General features: G+C 36.0%; 2 protein-coding genes across 3 annotated transcripts; one reads left to right on the forward strand and one right to left on the reverse strand.

The window, feature by feature from the left end:
* Window positions 1–894: 894 nt before the first annotated feature.
* LOC147390238 (chitin-inducible gibberellin-responsive protein 1-like) lies at window positions 895–5,558 on the reverse strand. The gene is made up of 2 exons (XM_086458337.1): window positions 5,288–5,558; window positions 895–2,858 (listed from the first exon to the last, which is right to left on the reverse strand). The coding sequence occupies exon 2, from the start codon at window positions 2,806–2,808 to the stop codon at window positions 1,006–1,008; it is 1,803 nt and encodes a 600-aa protein (XP_086314463.1). The 5' UTR covers window positions 2,809–2,858; window positions 5,288–5,558; the 3' UTR covers window positions 895–1,005.
* An 11,836-nt stretch (window positions 5,559–17,394) lies between these two features.
* LOC147390239 (calcium/calmodulin-regulated receptor-like kinase 1) lies at window positions 17,395–23,649 on the forward strand. Of its 2 annotated transcripts, none has more exons than XM_086458200.1 (8): window positions 17,395–17,620; window positions 18,257–18,626; window positions 19,512–19,665; window positions 20,598–20,724; window positions 22,067–22,152; window positions 22,257–22,328; window positions 22,508–22,711; window positions 22,977–23,649. In XM_086458200.1, the coding sequence occupies exons 2-8, from the start codon at window positions 18,313–18,315 to the stop codon at window positions 23,304–23,306; spliced, it is 1,287 nt and encodes a 428-aa protein (XP_086314326.1). In that variant the 5' UTR covers window positions 17,395–17,620; window positions 18,257–18,312; the 3' UTR covers window positions 23,307–23,649. The 2 variants fall into 2 exon arrangements, with proteins under 2 accessions (XP_086314326.1, XP_086314327.1); XM_086458201.1 differs by having other exon boundaries at window positions 18,286–18,626.
* Window positions 23,650–23,727: the final 78 nt, after the last annotated feature.

The raw sequence follows: 23,727 nt of genomic DNA on the forward strand, positions 1-23,727 counted from the left end.
CTTCTCTTTTATTTGGGTTTGGGACCAGCAATATTGTAAAGAAGACACTACATAGAAGTGATAAAGGAGATCTTTTTTTTTTTTTTTTTGAAAAGTATAATATATTGAAGAGAGTAAAAGTACAAGGAGGCCGAGAAGGCCTCACAAAGAATAACGAGAAGAAAATAAAAAAGCAAAATAACAGCATTAATGATTACATAACGAGTTCCATCGAAAAACAAAGTCATCAAAGGTAGTCCCAACGAACTCAGTGTGCTGCTTTGACCAAAGGTATAGAAGGCCCAAGATCTCCAAGAAACAAGCATGAAAACTACTAATCTTGCTATTGAACACCCTGTTATTTCTCTCGTTCCATATCCCCCACGCAATAGTTGAAGGAAGCATAGTCCACAGTATCCGTTTTCTGGTGTGGAAGACATTACTGGTCCACCCTTCTAATAACGATGAAAACTTGCGAGGAAAGACCCAATTGATGCAAAACAACCCAAGGAAAGTAGACCACATATTAAGTTATAGAGGAGATCTTGTGAAGTTATAGATTCAGAAGATCAAGATGATCCAAATTTCTATTGGTCAAAAAATGGATTTCCACGCATCCTTGTACTTCTATTTATTAACCTTTCTTCCATGAATAAAGTGCCATGAACCAACTTATGTGACTGTATATCAACCATCAAAATGTGGGAATATGAATCCCGAAGGTGTTCGAACAAATGAACCATCATTCAAACACTTCCACAACTCATTTGTTGACATGTGCACAATAGAGATTGCCTAGATAATTGAAATGTGATAGTAGTGAGATGAATTTGGCTCTCTACCTAAACTGAGTAGATGATTTTAAGTCTATTCATGCTTATGAGAGGATTCTATGACCCAAAACTCATGCAAAGATGGAAGAAAACTCTGATATCTCACATATATATGTAAAAAAAAGGGAAAGAACATAATTAAGAAGATATGACTGATGTATCATAACTCTGTACTTTTATCTAATTATTCCTCTCAATGCCAGGCAGAAACTGAGATCAACTCCCTATCCTTCCAGCCCAACAACATAGCCCCATCTTTCTCCACCAGTGTATAATGTTCAGAGTAATACCTCATTAGAATCTTCCTTATCACATGGTTGACATAGGAACTGAGAGGGTAAGGTCGAAACCCAGCCATTGTCATTCTAGCCTTCCACTTTCCAAGCAACTCATGTCGTTCCACTCTCTCCTCCTTCTCACAAGCTATAATGTTTACAATGTCTCTCGCCAGGCATTGCTGCTCCACATTGATCCGCTCCTTGCTATCCCTTGGTAAGGTCACATCAATCGACTCAAACATAGCCGAGTAGAAGTTCAGAGTCTCTATGAACCTTTTCAAGAATGGGGTTGTGTTTGTGTTCGACTCCTGCTCAACTAAGGTTGTCACCTTGGGCGAAAGTGACCTCACCATTCTTAGCAACCCATCCCTTGGGTTGTTCAAGCAAACACTCTCGTCTGGAGTGTGGTGGAGATGAAGCGAGAAGTTCACCGCCAAAGCCTCCTCAGGTCTCACGTCAAGCATCTCCCGTGTGACCTCCGATGCAACAACGGGTACCACGTAGAATTCAACCGGGATGTTGAATTTCTCGGACATTGCAACAAACTTCTTCCTCACCACCTCAAAACCATCACCATGGGCATACTCAGAGACCACGTCAACGACCCCAGTGACTCGCACATGAGGGGGCCCACTCGACCTCGCTGCCAATGCTTGTATGAGAGTCACCCATTGAGTCCCCTGAGAAATCTGGAAGTCTATGATATGGACACGATCCTCGTTTCTGAATGCTTCCGCAATAGCTCCATTGGCTGCCATGTAACCGAACTTGAAGTATGGGCAGATATCATACATAGTTTGCGTGTAAGAGAGCAAATCTTTGCTTTCTGGCTCCCTAAACCTCAGTGAGTGGTAGATGTTGGTACCAGAGGCCTCCTTCCTTGCAACCAACCCTTCTACCACGTAAGCACCAAGCCGTTGGATTGGTTCTCCAGTTATGGATACAGCACTCCTGGTCTTTTGAATTAAATTCTGGAAATCATCCGTTCTGTTTTCTGATAAAGCCCTTGCACAATCAATTAGCAGCTGTTTCAGACCATAACTTGTAATTTCCGGCAAAGGTGTCTCTCTCATTTGATTATGTTTCTCGGTGTGAATTCCACGGTTTAACTTCCTATACTTGTCAGCTCCAAATGGGTGTGGTTGGATCACATGTGATTTCCAACTCAAAGTTTCTGATAATTCAGTCCCATCCAAAGTAGCAGAGGCATTGATTGTTTCATCCATATCGGTGTCGGAGTTCATTAGAGCAGATTCTATTTCTTGTAGAGCCTGATCACAATTTGCATCGTTATGGATCTGTGGAGAATCTTGAATCTGGATTGAGTCGTTGATACAATTGAAAGAACTGTCGATCTCTAACAAAGAGTTAGGGGAAGGGCTAATTCCCGAGTGATTCTCGGTGGAGCTGTACTGCTCCTGGCTATTGCTCAATGTGGAAAAGGTGCCAGAGCTGAAGTGAGTATAAAGGGGAGAATTAGGAGAGCTCCCAAGGTCAAATTTCATGGGCCCAAATGTTCGCCGAGAGATCGCCGGGGTATTGTTGTGAGAATATCTGTACGGTAAGTTTGCACCATTGTCACTGTACCCGAAGATATGGTGCAAATCCATGAAGGTAAATGAATCAGTTGACTGTTTGTTGTCGTTCTTGGTATTGATGGTTTGAAAAGGACCCTTCTCCTCCCTTTGCTGGTGAAAACCTATGTCCAACTTTACCATCTATGCTGAGTGGAATTTGAAACTCCTTCCTCTAAACCAAGAAGTGTGAACTGCAAAAAATGATTGAAAAGAGTTGAGAGGATGTATCGTTACAACGTGAATATGGAACTCGTAAGCAGAGCATACTAGAACATGTTTTGCATTGGAAACATGTTCCTATCTTCGGGTTACATATTTCCTGAAGCCGGTAAATGTTTCTCTGATGAAAACATTTTTGATAGAATATCAAAGTAGTTTTTTTTTTTTTTGATAAATATAAATTATATTAATGAAGAAAAGAAGAATGGGAGGCTGAGGTAGCCCCCTAACAACAAGAAAGAAAAGCAACAAGGAAAACATAAAAAAGCAAGCAAATACGTGAATATCAAAGTAGTTTTAAACAACCCATATCGATCATCGTCAACTAAGCCTTAACCCAATTGTTTTGGGTTGGCAACCTGAATCCCAACATTTTAAGTTTGTTAATGTTTTACAAATCTAACTTTGAAAATGGAGAATGGTAGACAGACATGCATTGAATGGAAGCTTGGACCTTTTAAATTGAATACTTACCACTATCAATTTCTGATAGAGCTGCACTCAAATAGGCCTGAGGCCCATAAGATGGATTGTGCTCCATAGATTCAAATCAGTGAATCTTAAATCAAAGTTTACTATTATTTCAATTTCAAATTTAAATGCCACGTATCTTGATGAGTTAGGATCCGACAGTGTGATCCAAAGGTTCACCATGGAACTCAGATTGCATTTTCCTTTATGAGCCCAGATTAGAGTTATCATTTGGATCCATTTTGGCAACAATATATATATATATATAATATTTTCAAAGCTTCTTCATGCAAACAGATAATTTTCTGGTGCAAAAATTGCAATCCCACAAGCACTAAGACTTCAACTATAATAAGTCAACTCTTGAGATCCATGTTTTTTCCTACCAAAAACATAGAATATTGTTTTAAAATTACCAAGTGTAAGTTCAGGGGTACTAGAAATCAAGATTAACTTAAGATAGAAGCAACATAAATCTCATCTAGCAGCAAAACAATAAGAGTAGAGAACAACACAAACAGAAACAATACTAAAATCACACAAATCCTTTAACGAGAAAAGTAAATCCACAAAAATAAACTATAACTTCCACGTAGCTAGTCCATTTTATCTTTCTTTTTTTTTTGTTTACTATTAATGGAATTTCCATTGAAGGAACTAGCTTCATTTAGCTGACCACAAATCTTTGGGATAAGGCTCTGAAGATGATTAACATAACTTCCACGTCTCACTTTATTTCACAATTCAACAGAGAAAATACTTGAGCTAAAACAAAAGCCCCCCCAAAATGCAAATTTTGAAGGTTTTAGGCAATAGAAACAAGGGTGTCGATAGATCAATACAGGTATGGCCATTGATGAAACCAAAACAGGAACCTATCACAAACAATGATCCATGTTCCCATCGGTACGGTTCTAGTCCTGATCTGGTCTTGGTTACCCACAGTTTGTATTGAAAAACAAATAATAATAGAAGCGAAATAGTTCTCTCTCCTAGAAAAATTTAGCGCAATATATATGTCAGCTTCCATACTACCAATTGGATTCTGTTTTAGTACCGATACCAAATTACCCAAAAGAGGAACCTATGTAGAAAACACTGTGTGTGCGCTTCTGATATGTTAGCCGTCCCACTAGCACTCATCATAGCTACAATACTCTCCTAAAAAAAATCCATAAATTCTAAATTAATTCCAAACAAGGGGTCTCTTTCAATTAAAATCACCTAAAAAAATCTATCTCAGAGATTCTTCTTCTCTATCAAATATCAACACTATATATATTTTTAGGTTAGCTGGGATTGGTCCCGCGACCTCATGGTTTCGATGAAGAACAAATCGATTAAGCGATGGGCTCAACCTCTTTTGGTAGACAGGTAGGTGAAGGCTGGTTTTGAATCCATGTCTGTGGTAGTGTTGTATAATTATTGATAAACTTTACCAATGGAATCTTCAGATCCCTTAAAAACTTTTTTAACCATAAGTTTCTGACCTTCTAATCTCTAAAACCCCTTAAAAATATGATCTTGAATGAAAATCACTGAAAAGAAACCCTGAAACTCACCTATATAACAGACCCATCTCACAAAAAAAAAACAAAAAAAAAAAAACAAAAAAAAAAGATGTTTCCCAATTCCAATAGAAAAGATTAATCCTGAAATCAATGAAAAACTTTTTTACTATAATTTTCAGACCTACTAATCTCTAAAACCCTGAAACTCCCCAGTATAATAGGCCTATCTCACAAGAACACATACCCAATATGAATTATAGACTTTTAAAAACACAAAATCCTGAGATGGGTCAAAGAAAATTTGATTTTTTACCCCAAAAAAAAAAAAAAAAAATCCCAATTCCATAGATTAATCCTGCAATCAAAGAAATTCAGAGATAAATTATCAAACAAAACAGAATGTTTTTCTGAAAAATTACCTAAATTACTTCAAACTCAAGAAATCAAAATCTCTTCTCTGTCCCTCTTGCTGTTCTTCTACGACGATTTCAATCGTCTTTTTCATTCATCTATTCAACGCTGACGCCCAGAAGAAGAAATAAAAAATGTAAAGAAGCTTCGCTTTTATAGAGAAATAGTTAACGGAAGATTTGTACGGAATTAACGAAAGTAAGGGTCAACTGACGGTCTTCTGAATCTTTGACTATTATACGTGGGAGAATTACGACGCTCAGCCGACCACACGTTTGGCTCGATACAGCGAACGCTTGGCGAAGAAGATATCCATCCTTTCTTATGTAACAGTACGCTCACGAGCGTGTTCAAGCGCACACAGTTTTCAAAACTCGTTGAGTCGATTCGAAACTCGCAACTCGGAAAATCATTGAGTCAAATTACTCTATTGAAAAGTCTGTATTCTTGATTCGACTCGTTGGCCAAAAAGAGCGAGTTCGATTTTTAAAACGATGGTGGCGCATGTACCTGCTCTTGCTTCTAACGTGCACACGGTGCGCAGTGTGTGACAATCACGTGACGTAAACGTGGTGGTTGTCAGGGAATTAAAAAGGTAAAGAAGCAAATTTTGACGCCAGCTCAGCATGTGTGTCTGGAAAGTAGTAAGGAATTGTGTTACACGTGGAACTCGGATAAGACGTACAAGTAACGATGAAAACTTTGGTAAACGCCGTTTTTTCTGTGGGCGACTAAGTAGTACTTGCTAGAATAGAGATTTACTATGAAGAGAAGTGGATGCTATGCTGAAGAACAAATAGTAAAACGCCACGTGTACTGAAAAAAGACAAAGTAATTGTTTATTGCGTATTTTGCTGAGAAAATTTCTCTCTAATTTTTATACGTGGTGCTATATCATTGGTTCATTAGCTTCGCATCACTATTTTTTAACAGCAAATCTGTCGTCAATGGGTGGGTTCAAATAGAGCCTTAGATGGCTAAGCCCAGACCCGATCCTTATGGATCCAGATAAAGTTCAGTTTGATTTTCTGATTAAAAATAAATAAAATTCATGGATGGATATGGAACCATAGATCTTTTTCTTCGGAATACACAACGTCTAAAATATGTGCAGTTGTGTGTCTCAAGAAAAAATATCTATGGTTCTATGTGAATGCTACGTCAACCAAGTATTAACCTTAGTGAAGACTTTTGGTGGATGAGCATGACGCATGCTGACGTTGAATCACATAACTTATTAAACAAAGAAAGAGAAAGTTTGTCTCTTTTATCGTTCTCTATCCACATATTTATTTTTTTAGAATTTCAAATCTTAAAAAGGGTCGTTGAGCCCACATTGATTGACAATCCAACAACAAAAACACCTAGATTTCATGAAAATATTCATATTAAAAAAAAGTAATATTAAAAATAATTATTTTTCAAGTTTGATCCATGGTATTTAAAATGGACGACTACCGAACACCCACATTTAAAAATAAAATTCAACGATGCAAAAATAATTGTTTTTTTTTTTTTTTAAGGTTCATATAATTTTATCCTCTACAATCCCATTTCATCGGATCATGATTTTGAATGTTATAAGGTGATCAGATCTAGAAGTTTCTATTTTTCACATTATGGCCAGGAGAGAGAAACTCTCTTTTCCTCTTTTTTATTTTTTTAATAAGTCATATAGTTCCACATCAATGTGCGTCAAGTTTGTCCACCAAAAGTTCGTCAAATTATAACACTCTAAACATTAATATATTTTAATTATTATTTCTTTTATTGTAAAATTATTTGTCAAACTTTACCTAATTTATATAATAAATTACAAAGGTGGATCCCATTTCTTTGTTTTAAGATCTATACCTCGTAAATAACATATTTCAAGGATGATTGTCTCTCTTTATGTGTCTTCTCTCTTCTTACCCTTTCTAAGAATATTCCTAATTTTATTGTTCTCTCATACTCTTTTTTAAAAAATCACTCAGTACAATTTCTTATATTACTTTCCTCTTTTTCAATAATATTCTTCCAAAAATATATTATTTTACTCTTTTACTCCCCTAAGTCCTAAATAGGATACCCCTACCTAACTCTAATATAGATATAAAATATGTCAATGGATTTCATTTAATGTATGTTGAAATTTTTTGAGCTCCACTTTACCTTTATGAGGTTGGAATCAACCCTACCTTTACGAGCTCAAGATCAAAGTCGTAATTGTTGGTTTTTCTGGTAGGCTGGGTCGGGTTATCAGGCCAATAGGCCCAATTGAAACCCCCTAATACTTGCCCACCTATAGGTGGATTTGTAGACCTCAAAATTTTAGTTCAAGGGCCATTCTTAACCATTCGATTGGAATATATTTTGAGTCAATTTCTTGTTGATTTGACTAAAGTTTTTTAATTAAAAATTGCTCAAATCCAACAACATCGGCAATAACAACAAGAAAGCCTTATTCTAATGATATGGGATCAGCTAATTCTTTCCATCCACTCTGTCTAAAGTCAAGGCTTATATTATTAGATTTCATGTCTACATTCGCTATCTCCATCCAAATTCTTATTAGATCTTCCTCTCCCTATTTTAAAACATTGAATTTGGCCTTTTATTTTAATAAAAATAGTTATTGGACTTTGTCAAACATGTTTAAATTATTTCAATTGATTCTTAGTTAATCGCTTATTAGAGAGTCAAAATATTCTTGTAATATTTCATGTTTGTCGTGACATGACGAATTATATTTCTCTATTCAATAGGTCATTCTAATAATAATAATAATAATACATATTGACTTATAAAAGAATCAACATCAACATCAACTAAAGCACTAATATCATTCAATTATTGTTCTTTTGATAATTAATTACCAATCAAATATAAATTTAGATATATTTTTTCAAACGAAACAAATGTGAATCACACCTTCATTCAATGAACTTCATTCTTAAAATTAGGATTGACTGAATGTATCTTCTTCTTTCATTTAAATCAATCTAAATCAAATTATGCCTTATATGATCTGTTCTCACCACATCCACACAAGTTCTCGATCATTCTATCGAAGAAAAAAAAATACCTAACAAACAATTTCTAACAATAAGGCTGATTTTGATGTCTAGGATGACTAAAGAGTGGATCAAACATTCATACAAATAAGTATAGAGAATACACATGGAGTATGATAACTACACAACTCTTGGAGTACAGGGTCCATACACTTCCTACCGACAAACCTCCTTACTAAATCACGAGGAACCATCTACGATCACAACATAGCAGTCACATATGAATATATTTCAGTTTCATTTCCTCACGTGTGCGCACGTGTCTAGACATCAAAACCCTTAAATGGGGGGACCAATGTAATGTGACAGAATAGTCCTTTGATATGCTAACTCCAAACCGAAAAACATTTCCTCGTGGGAGAATATTGTGTATGATATTTAAGAATATTCGACTTTGAAGCTGCCAGCCCCCTTCAAATTTTAAAGGAACCCTTCTCGATACGAGACATGTGGTATTTTGTATTTATTTTACACCCTACATTTTAATAATATTTAGAATGACCCCTTAGAAATGCCAAGTGTTTCAAAATTTTGGAGTGGGAAGATCGCTTCGAAGATTTTTCCATACTAAATGCCTTTTCAAAATTTTGACCTGGTCTTTACCGGACGTGTTGTGTTTTGAATTTATTTCATGCCCCTTATATTTCTGTGAAAATTTAGAATACCTCCATGAAAATGCCTCGTGTAATCTAATGCAGAAGGTTCCTTTTCCTTTAAAATATATTTGTTTCAAAGTTTTTTTTTTTTTCAAAATTAAGGAATATGGTTATTTGGGTAGTTGGATATCTCTCTAGATAGCGGATTGGATTTGTATTTGGACTTTGCCCATTCTATAGATCATGGTCTTGTCCAAGGACTAGTCTCGGGGCACGTATAACACCCACACATCACATACACCAGGTACGTGAGGGTGTACGTAAGAATTAATAATGCTCATATTGAATATCAAATTCATGACCTATGGGCATTAATCATTTATCAGTCCAAAGTTGCTATTGAGCCAACCCCTCGGGGTTTTAGGAAAATCGGCACCATCACTTAAATACCATGAGCATTGCATATGCATTCTCCCTGATATTCTAAAAGGAATATATTCCATTACTGATTTGATAGGAATATGATTAGACCCTTATTGATTCCATTTTTTTTTTATTGGATCTAAATATTGAGATCCAAAACCGATGCAATAATCATTGGATCTTATCAAAACCCAAATCCTCCATCACTTTGGATTGGATTTTTGGGTGTGCCCGATCCATTGAAATCCCTACCCAAATGATGGAATATGGAATTCTTGCTTCCATTCACATTGGCTTCATTGACAACTGTAAACAAGGCACAAACAACTGTAAAAAGAAGAGTGAAAATGAAGTTTAGAATTGACTACAAACATTTCCAAAATGAAGTAAGCGTTTTAGCTCATTTTTCTTTGACTTTGAAGTCCTGATGGTGGAGATGTAATAAAGAAGGGTCGTCATCAAGAATCAGAGTCAGCTCTAAGTCCAATGTACTTTGATTGGTTAGATCCTAGACTAAATATACAAATAATCTAATCCTAAACAGATAGTGTGAAAAGGAAGAAAAATAAGTTTGCTGGGAGCCTCTCGTGCAAAGAAAATCAATGCGAACATACGAAAATCAACGCGAAGAGCAGAAGTTGACCCGGGGCTCCATTATTTATTATTGGATTTTGTTAACATGTTCTTCTAAAATTGCCTTGTTGGGAGGGATGGAGTGTGTGTGCGCGCACAATGCTCGCACATCACACACACCAAGTGAAGGTGCACCCTCGTGAGTGGCCCATGGGGAATTAATACTCATTCTAGTTATCAAACTCACTATCTATGGGCATTAACTGCTTATCGGTCCAAAATTGCCATTCAGCCAACCCCTCGAGGTTCCTGGTCCGGCTTGTTGTTACCGGGTTTGTGTAATTTTACTAGCCTGTTTAGCAATTGGGCTCGGCTAGCTACGCTTGAATCATGTTTAAGAATGGGCTTAGTCTTCCAAGGTGCGCCAATGAGAAGCACTGATCTAGTCTGAAAATTTATTTTATAATTTTATGTATGTCTAGTATACAAGAAAATTTATGAGTCAGGCCGACCCATAAGTTAGCTAAAATACTTTCAATTGGGCTTGGACTAGAATTTTAGGCTTGATTAGCACTTGGACCTTTATGGCGCAAACCAACTTATTGCAAAATTAATCCGGTCCACTATACCTACTTATGTATATATATTTTGAATAATGATCAAATAAATGGTGAAGTCCTTAGCCCGATCTTGGATGAATCGGGTTCATGACGTGTTCGGAACTGTATAAAAAAGATAATTTAGTCCTACTTGTGGGGTTATATGAACAATTTTTAGAAGATCCAACCATATATCTTCTTATAATGATGATCATTGTTAGAAAATTCATTATATTCTAATAGTATCTTTTGAATAAAGAAATTATTCTAAAATAATAATCAAATGAAACAATCCAAAATTCTCAGCTTTAAATTAGTTTTTCAGGTGGTTTTGAACGTTAGAATACATTAAATTTTCGTGAAGATGATCCCTAAAAGCATGGAGTATGGACAACTCATTGATGATTGAATTATCTAATGTGATATCTAAATTGACATATATATTGTGTTGGATATGGCCATTATGCTATCAGCCGGCCTAACCTCAAGGAGCTGGCTTAGAGGCAAGCAGAGCCTTGATAAGCTCTTTAGGAAGAGTAGGTCAAGTGTTCAAAACCCCATAAAGCAATGAATTCCTAGTTGACCCTTGACTCAAAGTTGCACGTAAGACTTTTCTAGTGGTCGATGTGTGTGACTGTGGGATTAGTTTCACCCGAAGGGTGGGGATACCCACGATAAAGCAATGAATTCCTTAAGACCACTCTCCAGGATTTGATTGACCCTCGAGTCAACCATTTGCATGTAGGACTTTTTGAGGGGGCAGTGCGTGTGACCATGGGATTAGTCGTACTCGAAGGGTGGGGATACCCACTGTAGAGGTAAAATCTCGGATGCCATCCATTCCTCGAGATTTACTCCTAACAATTGATCTTCATTGTTCTTTATGCACTCAAATGATCACAAATCATACAATAATAATAATAATAATAATAATAATAATAATAATAATAATAATTAAAAAGAGGAAAGACAAGAAGCAAGATTTGTTTACGGGATTCGTCCCAAAATTGGACTACGTCTTCGGGTTCTGAAGAGTCATTCCATTATTCTTCAAAATATTATAAGATTTACAAACACTAGTCTCTTATTATATTTTTTTCTCTTAAGATCATCTCTCCCTTCCACCTAATCATTCTCCTTATATAAATAGAAAGACAAATCCTAAATAAAAAGTCAAACAAATCAGGATTCTCTACAAAATCTATCATTATCTAGAAATATATATTCTCTAGTCAATTAGGAAACTTTCTATTTCTAGATAAGATTACAATTTTAACAAAAAATCTAATAACTGATATATCAATCAATGCCTCAAGATATGCATTAATAATCATGTGATTGATCATCGATATTTGTCTTATTTACACCACGAGTCTAATACTGATTTTACCTTCTACAATTAGCCCCTTTCTTGTTGGTAGAGATTGGTGAGGCCATGATCCAATTACGAGAATATTATACTACTTTCGTGTCTTCACTTACTTTATGAAAATATTACTCTTTCATCTTCCTTTGAGAAAACGATGGTCCCTTGGAATTTTGTGGTCACTCAGGACAGAGTAGTCACTCAAGATATCTTGGTTATTTGACTTTTATCCTCTCATTACAAAGATGTCACTCTAGACATTAGTCATTCAAGATCCTTAAGCCACTCAGAGCTATTTTTTCACACAAGATATCTTACCTACTCATAACCCAGCTCTACTCTGTCTACCTAGTCCTGTTCGGTTTACTCAGTTTTATTCTTTCTATATAGTCCTGTTCATTCAAGCTATACTCGAAACCCAACTTTGCTCTATCTACCCAACTCTGCTATGTTTACACAATCATGTTTAGTCAACCCAACTATACTAGGACCCAACTCTGCTCTATTTACCCAACTTTGTTCTGTCTATATAGTCCTACTCAGTCAACCCAACTATATTGGGAACCCAACTCTGTTATGTTTATCTAGCTTTACTATGTCTGCACAGTCCTGCTCAATCAACCCAATTCTACTTTGTCTACTCAACTCTGATATGTTTACCCAACTCTGTTTTGCATGCACAATCCTACTCAGTTAACTCAGCTTATACTAGGGACCTTGAGCCACACAGGATTGAACTTTTCTATGTTAGACAATTAAGCCACACTACCATTTCGAACAATGTAGGTTACTCAGGACCATAAGCCACACAGGACTGAACTTTTTTCTACTAGACAATTAAGGCACACTACCATTCCAGACAACATAGGTCACTCAGGACCTTGAGCCACACAGGATTGACATTTTTCCTACTAGGCAATTAAGCCACATTGCTACTCCGGACAACATATGTCACTCAAGGCCTTAAGCCACACAGGGTTAAACTTTTCTCTATTCGGCAATTAAGCCGCACTGCTACTTTGGACAACATAGGTCACTTAGGACCTTGAGCCACACAGGGCTAAACTTTTCTTTGCTAGGTAATTAAGTCACACTGCTACTTCGGACAACATAGGTCACTTAAGTCCCTGAGCCACACATGGCTGGACTTTTTTTTGCTAGGCAATTAAACCACACTACCACTCCATACATCATAGGTCACTCAGGACCCTAAGCCACACAGGGCAGAATTTTTTTCAAGTCTCTTAGAATCTGGATCAGACTTCCTCAATGAGTCTGGTTTACCAAGTGCTTTTCCTATAATGTGCAGCTTTTAAGCAACACCAAAAACCAATAACACGTGTACGAAATATAACGTGATTATTATCCCCCAATCTAATCACGTGATTTGACGTAGTCTCCTGACTTGATCAAATTCTTAAATTATAAGTTCGACTTTGCAGAATCTTGTGACTCAGTCAAGTTCCTAAATAAAATAAAAATATACCTTATTTAACCTCTTCCCTTTCAGATTGATCTTAAACCAAGTCCCCACGTGTATCGTGACTTGATGGATTAGAAATCAAAAAATAAACCAAACTATTTAACTCAATGGACCCTTTAAAGTCTACTGAGTTGGGCATAAAATTAGCCCCCAATCTTATTTATCAATCCAACTTTACTAATAAAAATTTGATTCAGCATAATTAAGCCCCCAAGCAATACAATTACTCGGCACAATTTATTGGTTGACTCGGTTGAGTTGACAATTAGATATCCTGCTATACTTTGGTGGGAATTGGGGGTTCCCCCAGAAATTGAATTGGACCAATGTCCTTTTTACCTTTATAACTTTTCAAATTAAATAAGGTGCCTTATACATCAAGAATGATGTATGGACAAATCACCAAATTAAATCTTTTAAAGCTAAAGATACTTTGGGAACATCAGTACTCTTGTAGTGGACCTTCTCTGTGAAATCCTTACTATGATGTACACTTATGTACACTTGACCTTAGTGTACCCTCTACCCTTTAATGTGGAGTAGACTTACTCCCTACATTTACACCTTTTCCCTTACAAACCATCTCCACTATAAGATTACAATTCACGTCAAGGAATTGATGTGTACGCCTAATATTTAATTACCATCTGACCTACTCAAGTTTCTAATCACTTTCAAATGGAAATAAAGGGGTTCCTTTATCAAGCATGATGTACATGTCTAGTACCCAATCAAATCACCTTTTTTTATCCTTACCTTTTTTACCAGAGACTTTGGGGAAGAACACATGGATGTAATCCCATCCAAGCAAAGGAGCTATGACTTGCACATTTACCGTGAATTTGGACCAAAGATTTAGCCATCAAAGGTAACCCATCAATCTAATCCCAATTGAGCGATTGGAAATCGCACATTAGATGCATTTGCCCAGTTCTAAGCATTGCCCATCCGTACCTACACACCAACATATAAATCACAAATCCCTCTCTACTCATAGGTGGATAAATCGTGATCATATTGTTCTGTCCTTCCTCTTCATCCTTATAGACTTACTTTCAACAAGATCTTTGAGACGAAAGATAACAAATCAACATGAAACACCCCGATGGATGGCTCTACCATGCAAAGATCCCTAACTAATGCCACCAATATAAATGTGCAAAATATAGATTTGCACAATACACACAATAATTCGATAAAAAAATTATAATCCATCTTGACACAGCTCCCAACCCATCATTAATCGTGGTTAATCGTGTTGCTTTCATTCGTTCCCACAAATGGCATCAATTTGCAGAGGTAAAATCTCGAATGCCGTCAATTCTTCGAGATATACCCTAACAATCGATCTTAATTATTCTTGATGCACACAAAAAAATAATCAAAAATCACACAAAAAAATAATCAAAGAGGAGGGAAAGAGAAAAGACAAGAAGACAAGAAACAAGATTTATTTACGAGGTTCATCCTAAAATCGAACTACGTCCCCGGGTTCCGAAGAACCATTTCACTATTCTTTAAGTCATTACAAGATTTCAAACTGTAGCCCCCCCCTCTTATTTTTTTCTCCTGAACCTCTCCCCCTTTCACCTAATCGTTTTCCTTATATAGATAAAAAGACAAACCTAAAAGAAAAGTCAAACAAATCAGGATTTTCTACAAAATCTATTATTATCTAAAAATATATATTCTTTAGTCAATTATGAGATTTCTATTTGTGGATAAGATTACAATCGTACTAAAAAAAATATAATTAAGGATATATCAATCAATGCCTTGAGATATGCATTAATTATCATGTGATCGATTATCGATATTCGTCTTATTTACGCTACGCGTCCAATACCCATTTTACCCTCCTTACCTACGATAAGCAAAAAGAAAAGAAAAATACTATTAGTCAGCGTTAACTTGAACTATATCTTATGGGTCCAAGAATTATAAAATTGACCTTACTTTACAAGCCCATGATCATGGGCTTAGCCCATAATCATTAGGGTTTGGTGGTCCAACTTGACAGGCTAAGCCACTTGCCTTGATTGACAACCCTTTCCCTTATTAGGCATGAGTAATAAGTTATTGCGGTGTCTTTCCTTTGGAATAAGAGGAACTTAGAATAAGTGGAACATTAAAATGTGATATAGAGATATCTCAATAGGTTTTGCTAGTGGTTGAAGATGAGAGCATTTTGATATCTTTCGGGTCTAGGGGTATGCTAGCATGGGTTTCTCAAAAATTCGTCAAAACATAGAGGGGTGTGTGAAAATCACACAACAGTTAATATGGAAAGACATAATGCAATCAAATGAGATCCCAAGAAAAATAGCATTCAAACAAACAATGGAACAAATTAAAGAGAGAACAATTGCACATGGATGTTCTCACATGTCCATGTGTTCTTGGAAGCTACTGCTCATATAAAAGACACAGATAATTAGTGGCCCACGTCTAAGGGGACAACCTTCCTTAATATCTGAGCAACTTGGCTTATAAGCCATGTTACGTGGATGTCCCACGTGACACAAAGGGCAAAATTTCTTAGAAAAGTAAAAAAAACAAAGAAGTATACTACATCACAGGATACATATGGGCTGGGTCAAGCAAATCCATTATCCCATCATTATATATATTGGGGCCCGTTTTGGTAATATTGTTCTATTATTGTCATTTAAAATAACTGAAGCAGCTATATGATTCATTACTAAATAATATTATTTGAAATTTTGCTTAATAACATTATCAGACAAGAAGATTCCTGTAAGGTAAATCAATCCAAGGGCATTCTCTAGTTCAATTAATGTAGGACTGAAATTGGAAAAAAAAATATAATATGAACCCATGCCAAAGTATTTTTTTTTTTTTTTTCAAAGGGACTCCTTAAAAATAGGGATGGAGGTCGTTATTGAAAAGAAGAGAAAGTAGATGTAGAATGAAGGAAGTGGGGGTGGGGGTTGGGGGTTTTACCATGGCATGAGTTGATTCTTAAAGAAAATGAACAAGATTGAAAAATCTAATAAGATAAGGATTATACGGTTTGATCTTTGTTCGAATAGTATAAATAATATTTTTCTAACTCAGAAGATTATTTGTTATATTTTGGGATATACTAAATCTAATACCAAATTTGACATAGAATATAACATATTTCTTAAAAAAATATGCTAAACTGAACTTCCTAACATTGCATTCAACACTATGCTAGTGTGGCAACATGTGCAAATCATAGATGATTTTCCTCAAGACACAAGTGACAAGCATTTATGGTTTTGTGCGCATTGTCACGTTAGCACAGTGTTAAACATAGGATTGTAGGAAGCCAGTGTAGAACGGCTCTATTTCTTCTTTGAGACAACTTTAACACATGCATTGAAACATGGTTTTGCGTTGGTTATGCTAAATTTGGCATTGCTACCCTCAAACAGAATGACATACAAAATGCTCTAAGATACTAAGACAATACTAAAGGTCTTTCGGGTATACAAATAGGAAGATGCTCTAAGAGACAAAGAGCAATTTCAATCAGTTTTTAAATCTCTAAATATATAGATAGAGGTTTCTATGTCAAATTTCAATCAATCTTTAAAATAAAAATACTTATTATTCATGTCATAAAATATATAAGAGAGAGAGAATATTTGAAGGCTTTTCTTTATCATTGTCCATTTTTTAAAAATACTTATTATACCTTTTTCAAGTGAGTGTTAGAGAATGATTAGTGATTTAAAAATGGGGTTGGTTGGAGTTCAAAGTGGCTTGGACTTCGAGTCGTGAAATTTGATGAAGACGTCAATTGAAAGAATTTTTTTTGAAGACTTGGGTTGGAGATGCTTTATTTGAGAAATATAAATATAAGACAAACAAAGTAAAAAGGTCAAGACTGAAAAGTTTTATTAAAGGGAGATACTATTGCCACACCAATTGCTATATATAACACCTAAAATTGTAAAACCAATGGTGTGGCGTTAGTAGAAATTGGTGTGGCAATAGCAACTCCCTTATTAAAACTTCATTGAATTTTTGAATAATAATGCGTCGTTTATTTCATCCTGGACCTGAAAGTGTTGGCCGAAGCTGTTTCTCTTTGTCTCTATTCTCTAACTTAAATGCCTCTGTTTCTTATCAAAGATACTTTTCTCTTCATCTCTCCCTTCGAATCTCTAACCTCATTAGTCCGATTTCCATTTTTTTGATTTTCTCTGCAACTCACAAATCCATTTGTTCAGTCATCAATGATCGCTTAAACAGGTAGAAACTAGACCTCCAATTGATCTTCTTCGCTAAGTTTCAATTACAATCACTCCTTATTTGCTTTTTTTTTTTAATAACTGATTTAGGGTTTCTTTTTGTTGCTTATTATGATCTTAATTTTCTTTTGATCATGATTTACATATGCTTGTGTAGTTGAGCTTGATCTCACACTTTCTTTCTGTCACTCTTTTCTAGGAAAGAAGGGTAGATTTTTTATTAATTTTTTGCTTGACATCAGTCCGAATTTTGTTACTGTGTGTTTTCTTCTGCCAAAATCTGTTCAAAGATATAAATTCTGTTTGGATTGAATTTTTTGCTGAATAAAAAATATATTTTTCTGCAAAAAAAGATTATTCGAGCAGGATTATAGTTAGAACTCTCTGATGGTTTGTAGTTTTGGTTAGTTTTGAATCACTGTAGAATGAAGGAATTGAAGCTTATAAATAGAGTTTGATTTATAGCTGAAGAGAATTTAACCATATATCTTGGTTTCCATTAGTTTTAAATCACTGTAGATGAAATGAATTGAAGCTTACAAATAGAGTTTAGAATTTAACTGTATGTTTCTTTTTTTCAATTTTTGTAAAGTTTTTAATGAAGATTTTCCTAGGGACTGATTCTTCAGTTTTGCAGTTATGTCAATGGGTTGGGGCCTTGAATAGAGAAAGTGCGGTAACAGAATTGAAGAGATGAAAGGCGAGTCATGGGGGATAATAGTTGGGATCTCAGTGGGTGTGGTAATTGGAGTACTTCTGGCTATTTCTACTCTATTCTGCATTAAGTTGCGTAGGAGGAGTTCGCAGATAGGTAATAGTAGTTCTCGGAGAGCGGCAGCCACTCCAATCCGTGCTAATGGTGTTGATTCTTGTACGATCATGTCGAACTCAACCATTGGTCAGGAATCACCAAGATCATCTGAAGCAAATGACATGTCCTTGTGGCTTGAAGGATCCAGGAAGAAGAACGTAGTCTCTGTGTCTGGAATTCTCAAATATTCTTACAAGTATGTCGTTAATATCTTTGTGTTAAAACAAAACCTTGTGGGATTGATGTATTCACCCAATCTTCTTAAATTATGTTTAACATCATAATAATTAGCCATTTTATGATTTTTTTTTTCTTCCTTTTGAGAAAGGAAGTGTTTATTTGTTCAGACCCTGCAAAGATTGTTAAGTAATAATTAGAAATGGGCTTAGACCCATAGCTCAATTGGTTTGACACATTGCAATGCAACTTTGAGGTCATGGGTTCAAGTCCAGCTTACTCAAAATAAAAATAAAAATAAAAATAGAAACATTAAATCTTTTAGTCGTTAATACTGACTATTGGTTTCTGTAACTTCTCCAATTAAATTATATAATTTGGACGCATTACGTGTAGATGACCAGACAGTAGTATGTATGCTAGACTTTTTTGGATTGGATTCACAAACCCATGGCAAAAAATTGACTCCTATTCTCACTAGTTAAACTCAACTTACAGGAGGCTTTTTTCATTCTTGATTAAGGTAATTCCTTCTTTTGCATCATAGTGATGACTTCATTGACTTGGTTTGATTTCAACCTTTTCTGCTGGGTATGTCCCTGTGGGACATTTGGAGGAGGACCACAGTCCAAATATAGTACTTCTCATATTGATGGATTCAAAATGACCAGGGTCTTGAAATTTCAGTAGGATGCAATATACATGTCATTCTAATTTTCGAGAGTGTCCATTTCTCGGTCTCTTACTTCTTTATAATCTAAATTTTTTGTTGCTTAACGTGTCCACAAAGTGATTCATAATTATTTCTTATGAGTCATAGAAGAAAATGCAGCACAACTATCTAGGTTCTTTTCCTTTTTTATTTTTATTTTTATAATTCCCATTTCTGGTGATGGGTACGCAGGGATCTACAGAAAGCAACTCATAATTTTACAACAATGATAGGTCAAGGGGCATTTGGATCTGTTTATAAAGCTAAATTGTCAACGGGAGAGACTGTTGCAGTTAAAGTGCTTGCTACTGACTCTAAGCAAGGGGAAAGGGAATTCCAAACAGAGGTATTTGTGGATTATATTGGTTTCTATCTTGGGTGGCCTGTTTTTTTCCTTACTGCATAAAACTGGTACTCTTTCCAGACTCTCAATACACTGCAAAGTTCTTAAATATACTAAACTGAGGAACCTCAAGTGCTTACTTGCAAATCACTGCTAGTATTAGTACTATGATACTACCAAATGTTCCTCTAAGTTCCTTCAACTCCTGCTTTATTTTCTGGTTAAAAGCTAACTTTTTTGCAGATTCTTATCAATTAAAAACACAAAAATCACTAGGACCCTTCCTTGATGTTTTGATGTTTTGCCAATCATTTTTGAGAAGTCTTCTTTCATCTTGCATTTGTCTTGCTTCAGCTTTATCAGAAAGTCACAACCTGAGTTTGTATTCATCTTTATGTGCATATTATAGTGCTCAACAATGTTGAGTTCCACCTTCACTCTTTGCCATATACTCTTAGTTTCTGAAATGCTACTAGTCTCCTGTGGTATACAAGATCATACCCGTTTTTTTCCTTATCATCCCCACCCTTCGGGTGAGACTAATCCCATGGTCCCACACACAGCCCCCTTGGAAAGTCCTACATGCAACCGGTTGAGTTGAGGGTCAACTGGACCCTGGAGGGTGGCCCCAAGGAATTTATTGCTTGATGGGGTTTCGAGCACTTGACCTACCCTTCCTGAGGAGCATATCAAGTCTTGGCTTGCCACCAGGCCAAACCCTTGGGGTTAAAGCTGAGTTTCTTTTAGAAATTTACATCTTTACCTTATATTGTTGATAGGTAGTTAACTATTCCATTTTGTATGCTTGTTAGCTCTTTTGACTCTTTGAGCACATATCTTATGTTGCAGTGTCCATTTCTCAGTTTCAAATCTGTCAAATCATTTTATCCTTCGACAAAAATCTTCATCAGTTGACTTTCTTTTTTTATTCTCAGGTTCTATTACTTGGGAGATTACATCACAGAAACCTTGTGAATTTGGTGGGATATTGTGCAGAAAAAGGCCAGCATATTCTTTTATATGTTTATATGAGTAAAGGCAGTCTTTCTTCTCATTTATATGGTAAATTACTGATTTCCTTTTTATGGAAGAATTATTAGAGGAAAAAAGAAAGACTTCCCATAGAAGCCTAAAATGACTACAAATTAGCAATACCCATAGTCACATCCTTGCTGGATATTTTTAAGTGTAAATGCAGTATCCCTTACATATCTGGGAAACATAGAGATACAATTGTGATTAAGATTCAGAGAACGAATTGTGATGTGCACCCCCTCGTGCACTTACCGTGCTGGAAAGGCTCTGGGGAACCCCCATTTGAAGTATCTGGGTGCCATATGCATCTCTTTCTCATTTTTCACTCCATTTCACAAGTATTGAGTTGTTTATGATCATTGTTGCAGAATATTTGTCTTTGTAAATGCATTTTATGTAATCTTCAATATGGAATGGCAAAATTGGCTATGGTTCAAAGTTCTTATCAGACTATAAGAGCTAACACTAGATGTTTTAGTGATCCTATTTATTAATCCATTGCTTGAATGACTCTAGTGAAAAAATTTTAAAAAATATTTTTGAGGATGAAGGGTTTCCCCACTCCCTTTGGAAGTAGGATTTGCCCCTCTGGATATGCCCAGCCACCACAAATTGGCATATTTGGTATAATGGTATGGGGTGGGGGACGACTTGATCTCACGTCTTTGGGGAGCAGGGCTTCACCGGGGTAGTGACAATTTTAAAATATATCATTGCAGCTTGGTTCAATATTGTTTCCACTTTTTCCATCAGTCATTTTTTTGTTGGTAAATACTTGTGGAAGATGTCATGGAGTGCCTATCATTTGAGTGTGCAGTATTTGCTGGGGTAAAAATTAGGCTACTTCCATTAGTAGGCACGGAGTGGTATTTGATATATGAAAGTTTCTATTGGGCTCAATAGAAGTTTTTTCTTGGCTAATAATTTCCTACTGGAAATCTTATTCATCCTTGCAGGATTAACTATCTTTCATCTGCAATATTACTTGCAAATTTCTTCCTTTTCTTGTTCTTTGATTTGGAGTCTTGAAGTATGGCTACTGATGCATGTAACCCATGTGGAATGGGAAACTACCATTACTTGAACTCCTCCTTGATATTTCCTAAGCCAAAGTCATTGCTAATAGGATGGCCTAAGTCCTAAACGCCTTGTCTTTAACATCTGTTTTGATTGTTGGAGAAATCCAAAGAACAGTCCATGAAAGTTATGTAGGAACAATTATCCATTTATGGTCAAGTCATTGAACTTTTCACCTGTAATACAAAGACCCATGGACTTGTCAGCAAAAACACAAATGCTGTGGATTGATATTCAATTAGTTTGATAGCTTCTACTGACATGCTTTGTTCTTAAATGTTTGGATGTGCAGGTGAAAAAAACAAGCTCTTAGTCTGGGATTTGAGAATTTATATAGCTCTAGATGTGGCAAGGGGTTTGGAATATCTTCATGATGGTGTAAGGTTCCATCTGCATTGCAGGAACATGTAGGGCTAACTACAAGTATTTGTACAAATTTGCAACTGTACACTTATTGTACATCTTCCTTTTTCTTACTACAGGCTGTTCCACCTGTTGTACACCGGGACATCAAGTCGTCCAACATATTGTTGGATCAGTCGATGAGAGCCAGGGTAAGTACAAATCTTATATCCAAATTAGTAGGACTTGAGATTTGTCTCTCAACGTCTGGTTCTGTTCTGGGATTTTGGGATTTTCTGATCAAAATTTACATTGAATTTGGGGTTATTTTTTCCAAGGGCTTTATACTTGATGAATCAGGATATCTTATCAAGTATACTGGGTTGAACAGGTCACTGATTTTGGGCTTTCAAGGGAAGAGATGGTTAACCCACATGCGTCTAATGTTAGGGGAACTTTCGGTTATCTTGATCCTGAGTATATGTCAACAGGGTCTTTCACTAAGAAAAGTGATGTATACAGCTTCGGAGTGCTACTCTTTGAACTTATTGCAGGCAGGAATCCTCAACAGGGTCTCATGGAATATGTTGAGCTTGTATGCTCTCTCTCTCTCTCTCTCTCACACACACACACACACACACACACACACGACCTTCTTTGATGAGGTTCCATGGTGGATAGTCAATCATATATGTAATTTATGTCATTATGCATATAGTTTTATATTTGTCCATCTTGAGGCCTCAAGCTGCACTGCAGTTCTAATGTGTTGTAGTTCTTGAAAGTTATTCATCCCTCCTTACTTCATTCAATGTGCAATACTGTTATGTTGATATATTGAACTTCTCTACACTAAACAGGCAGCAATGAACACAGAAGGGAAAGTTGGGTGGGAGGAGATTGTGGATTCCCATCTCCACGGGAAATTTGATGTGCAACAACTCAATGATATGGCAGCCCTTGCATACAAATGCATCAACCGTATCTCAAGAAAACGACCTTCTATGAGGGACATTGTGCAGGCACTCTGTTTGATTATCAAATTGACGAACACTAAAAAGCATCACAGATTGTCCTTTACAGAGAAGGAAGCTACTGTCGAGGAAGACCAATCAGAAATTCAGATTCCAATTCCTGAACTTGAGAGAGAGGAACATATAGACATCAAAGGACAAGTACCTGAAGTTTGATGGTTCTTTCACATGTCCTTTGTTTATTCCTTGTTCAGGATTTTGGGTTGTGATATTGATGTAGAACATATTGCATGAAATTCGGTGGGTGATTTGGACTCAATGTGTTGTCCAATACACTTGCTGTTAGCCAGGATCTATGATGCTTTTCGAGCAAGCTCCTTCATTTTGCTATTTTTGGCAATAATGTGCTGCTTAATTTCGGAAGTTGCCATTTGGAGTTGTCCTTTTTTTCATAAAGTTATAATTCCAGCAGAAGTAGATTTTGCAGCCTATATAAAGGGTGTTTCTTTTCATTGTAAGGTGAACTTTTCATTCAATAAAGAATCTTTTTCTTTTCTGAGATCTTATTCTCTAAGCTCGTGGATTCGAGTGTGTTATTCTTTTGGTTCGTGGATTCGAACGATTTTCCAAGAAGCAG

The sequence above is a fragment of the Akebia trifoliata genome, chromosome 11 (assembly GCF_017979445.1).
Source record: "Akebia trifoliata isolate Shusen 1 chromosome 11, ASM1797944v1, whole genome shotgun sequence".
Classification (NCBI taxonomy): Eukaryota; Viridiplantae; Streptophyta; class Magnoliopsida; order Ranunculales; family Lardizabalaceae; genus Akebia; species Akebia trifoliata.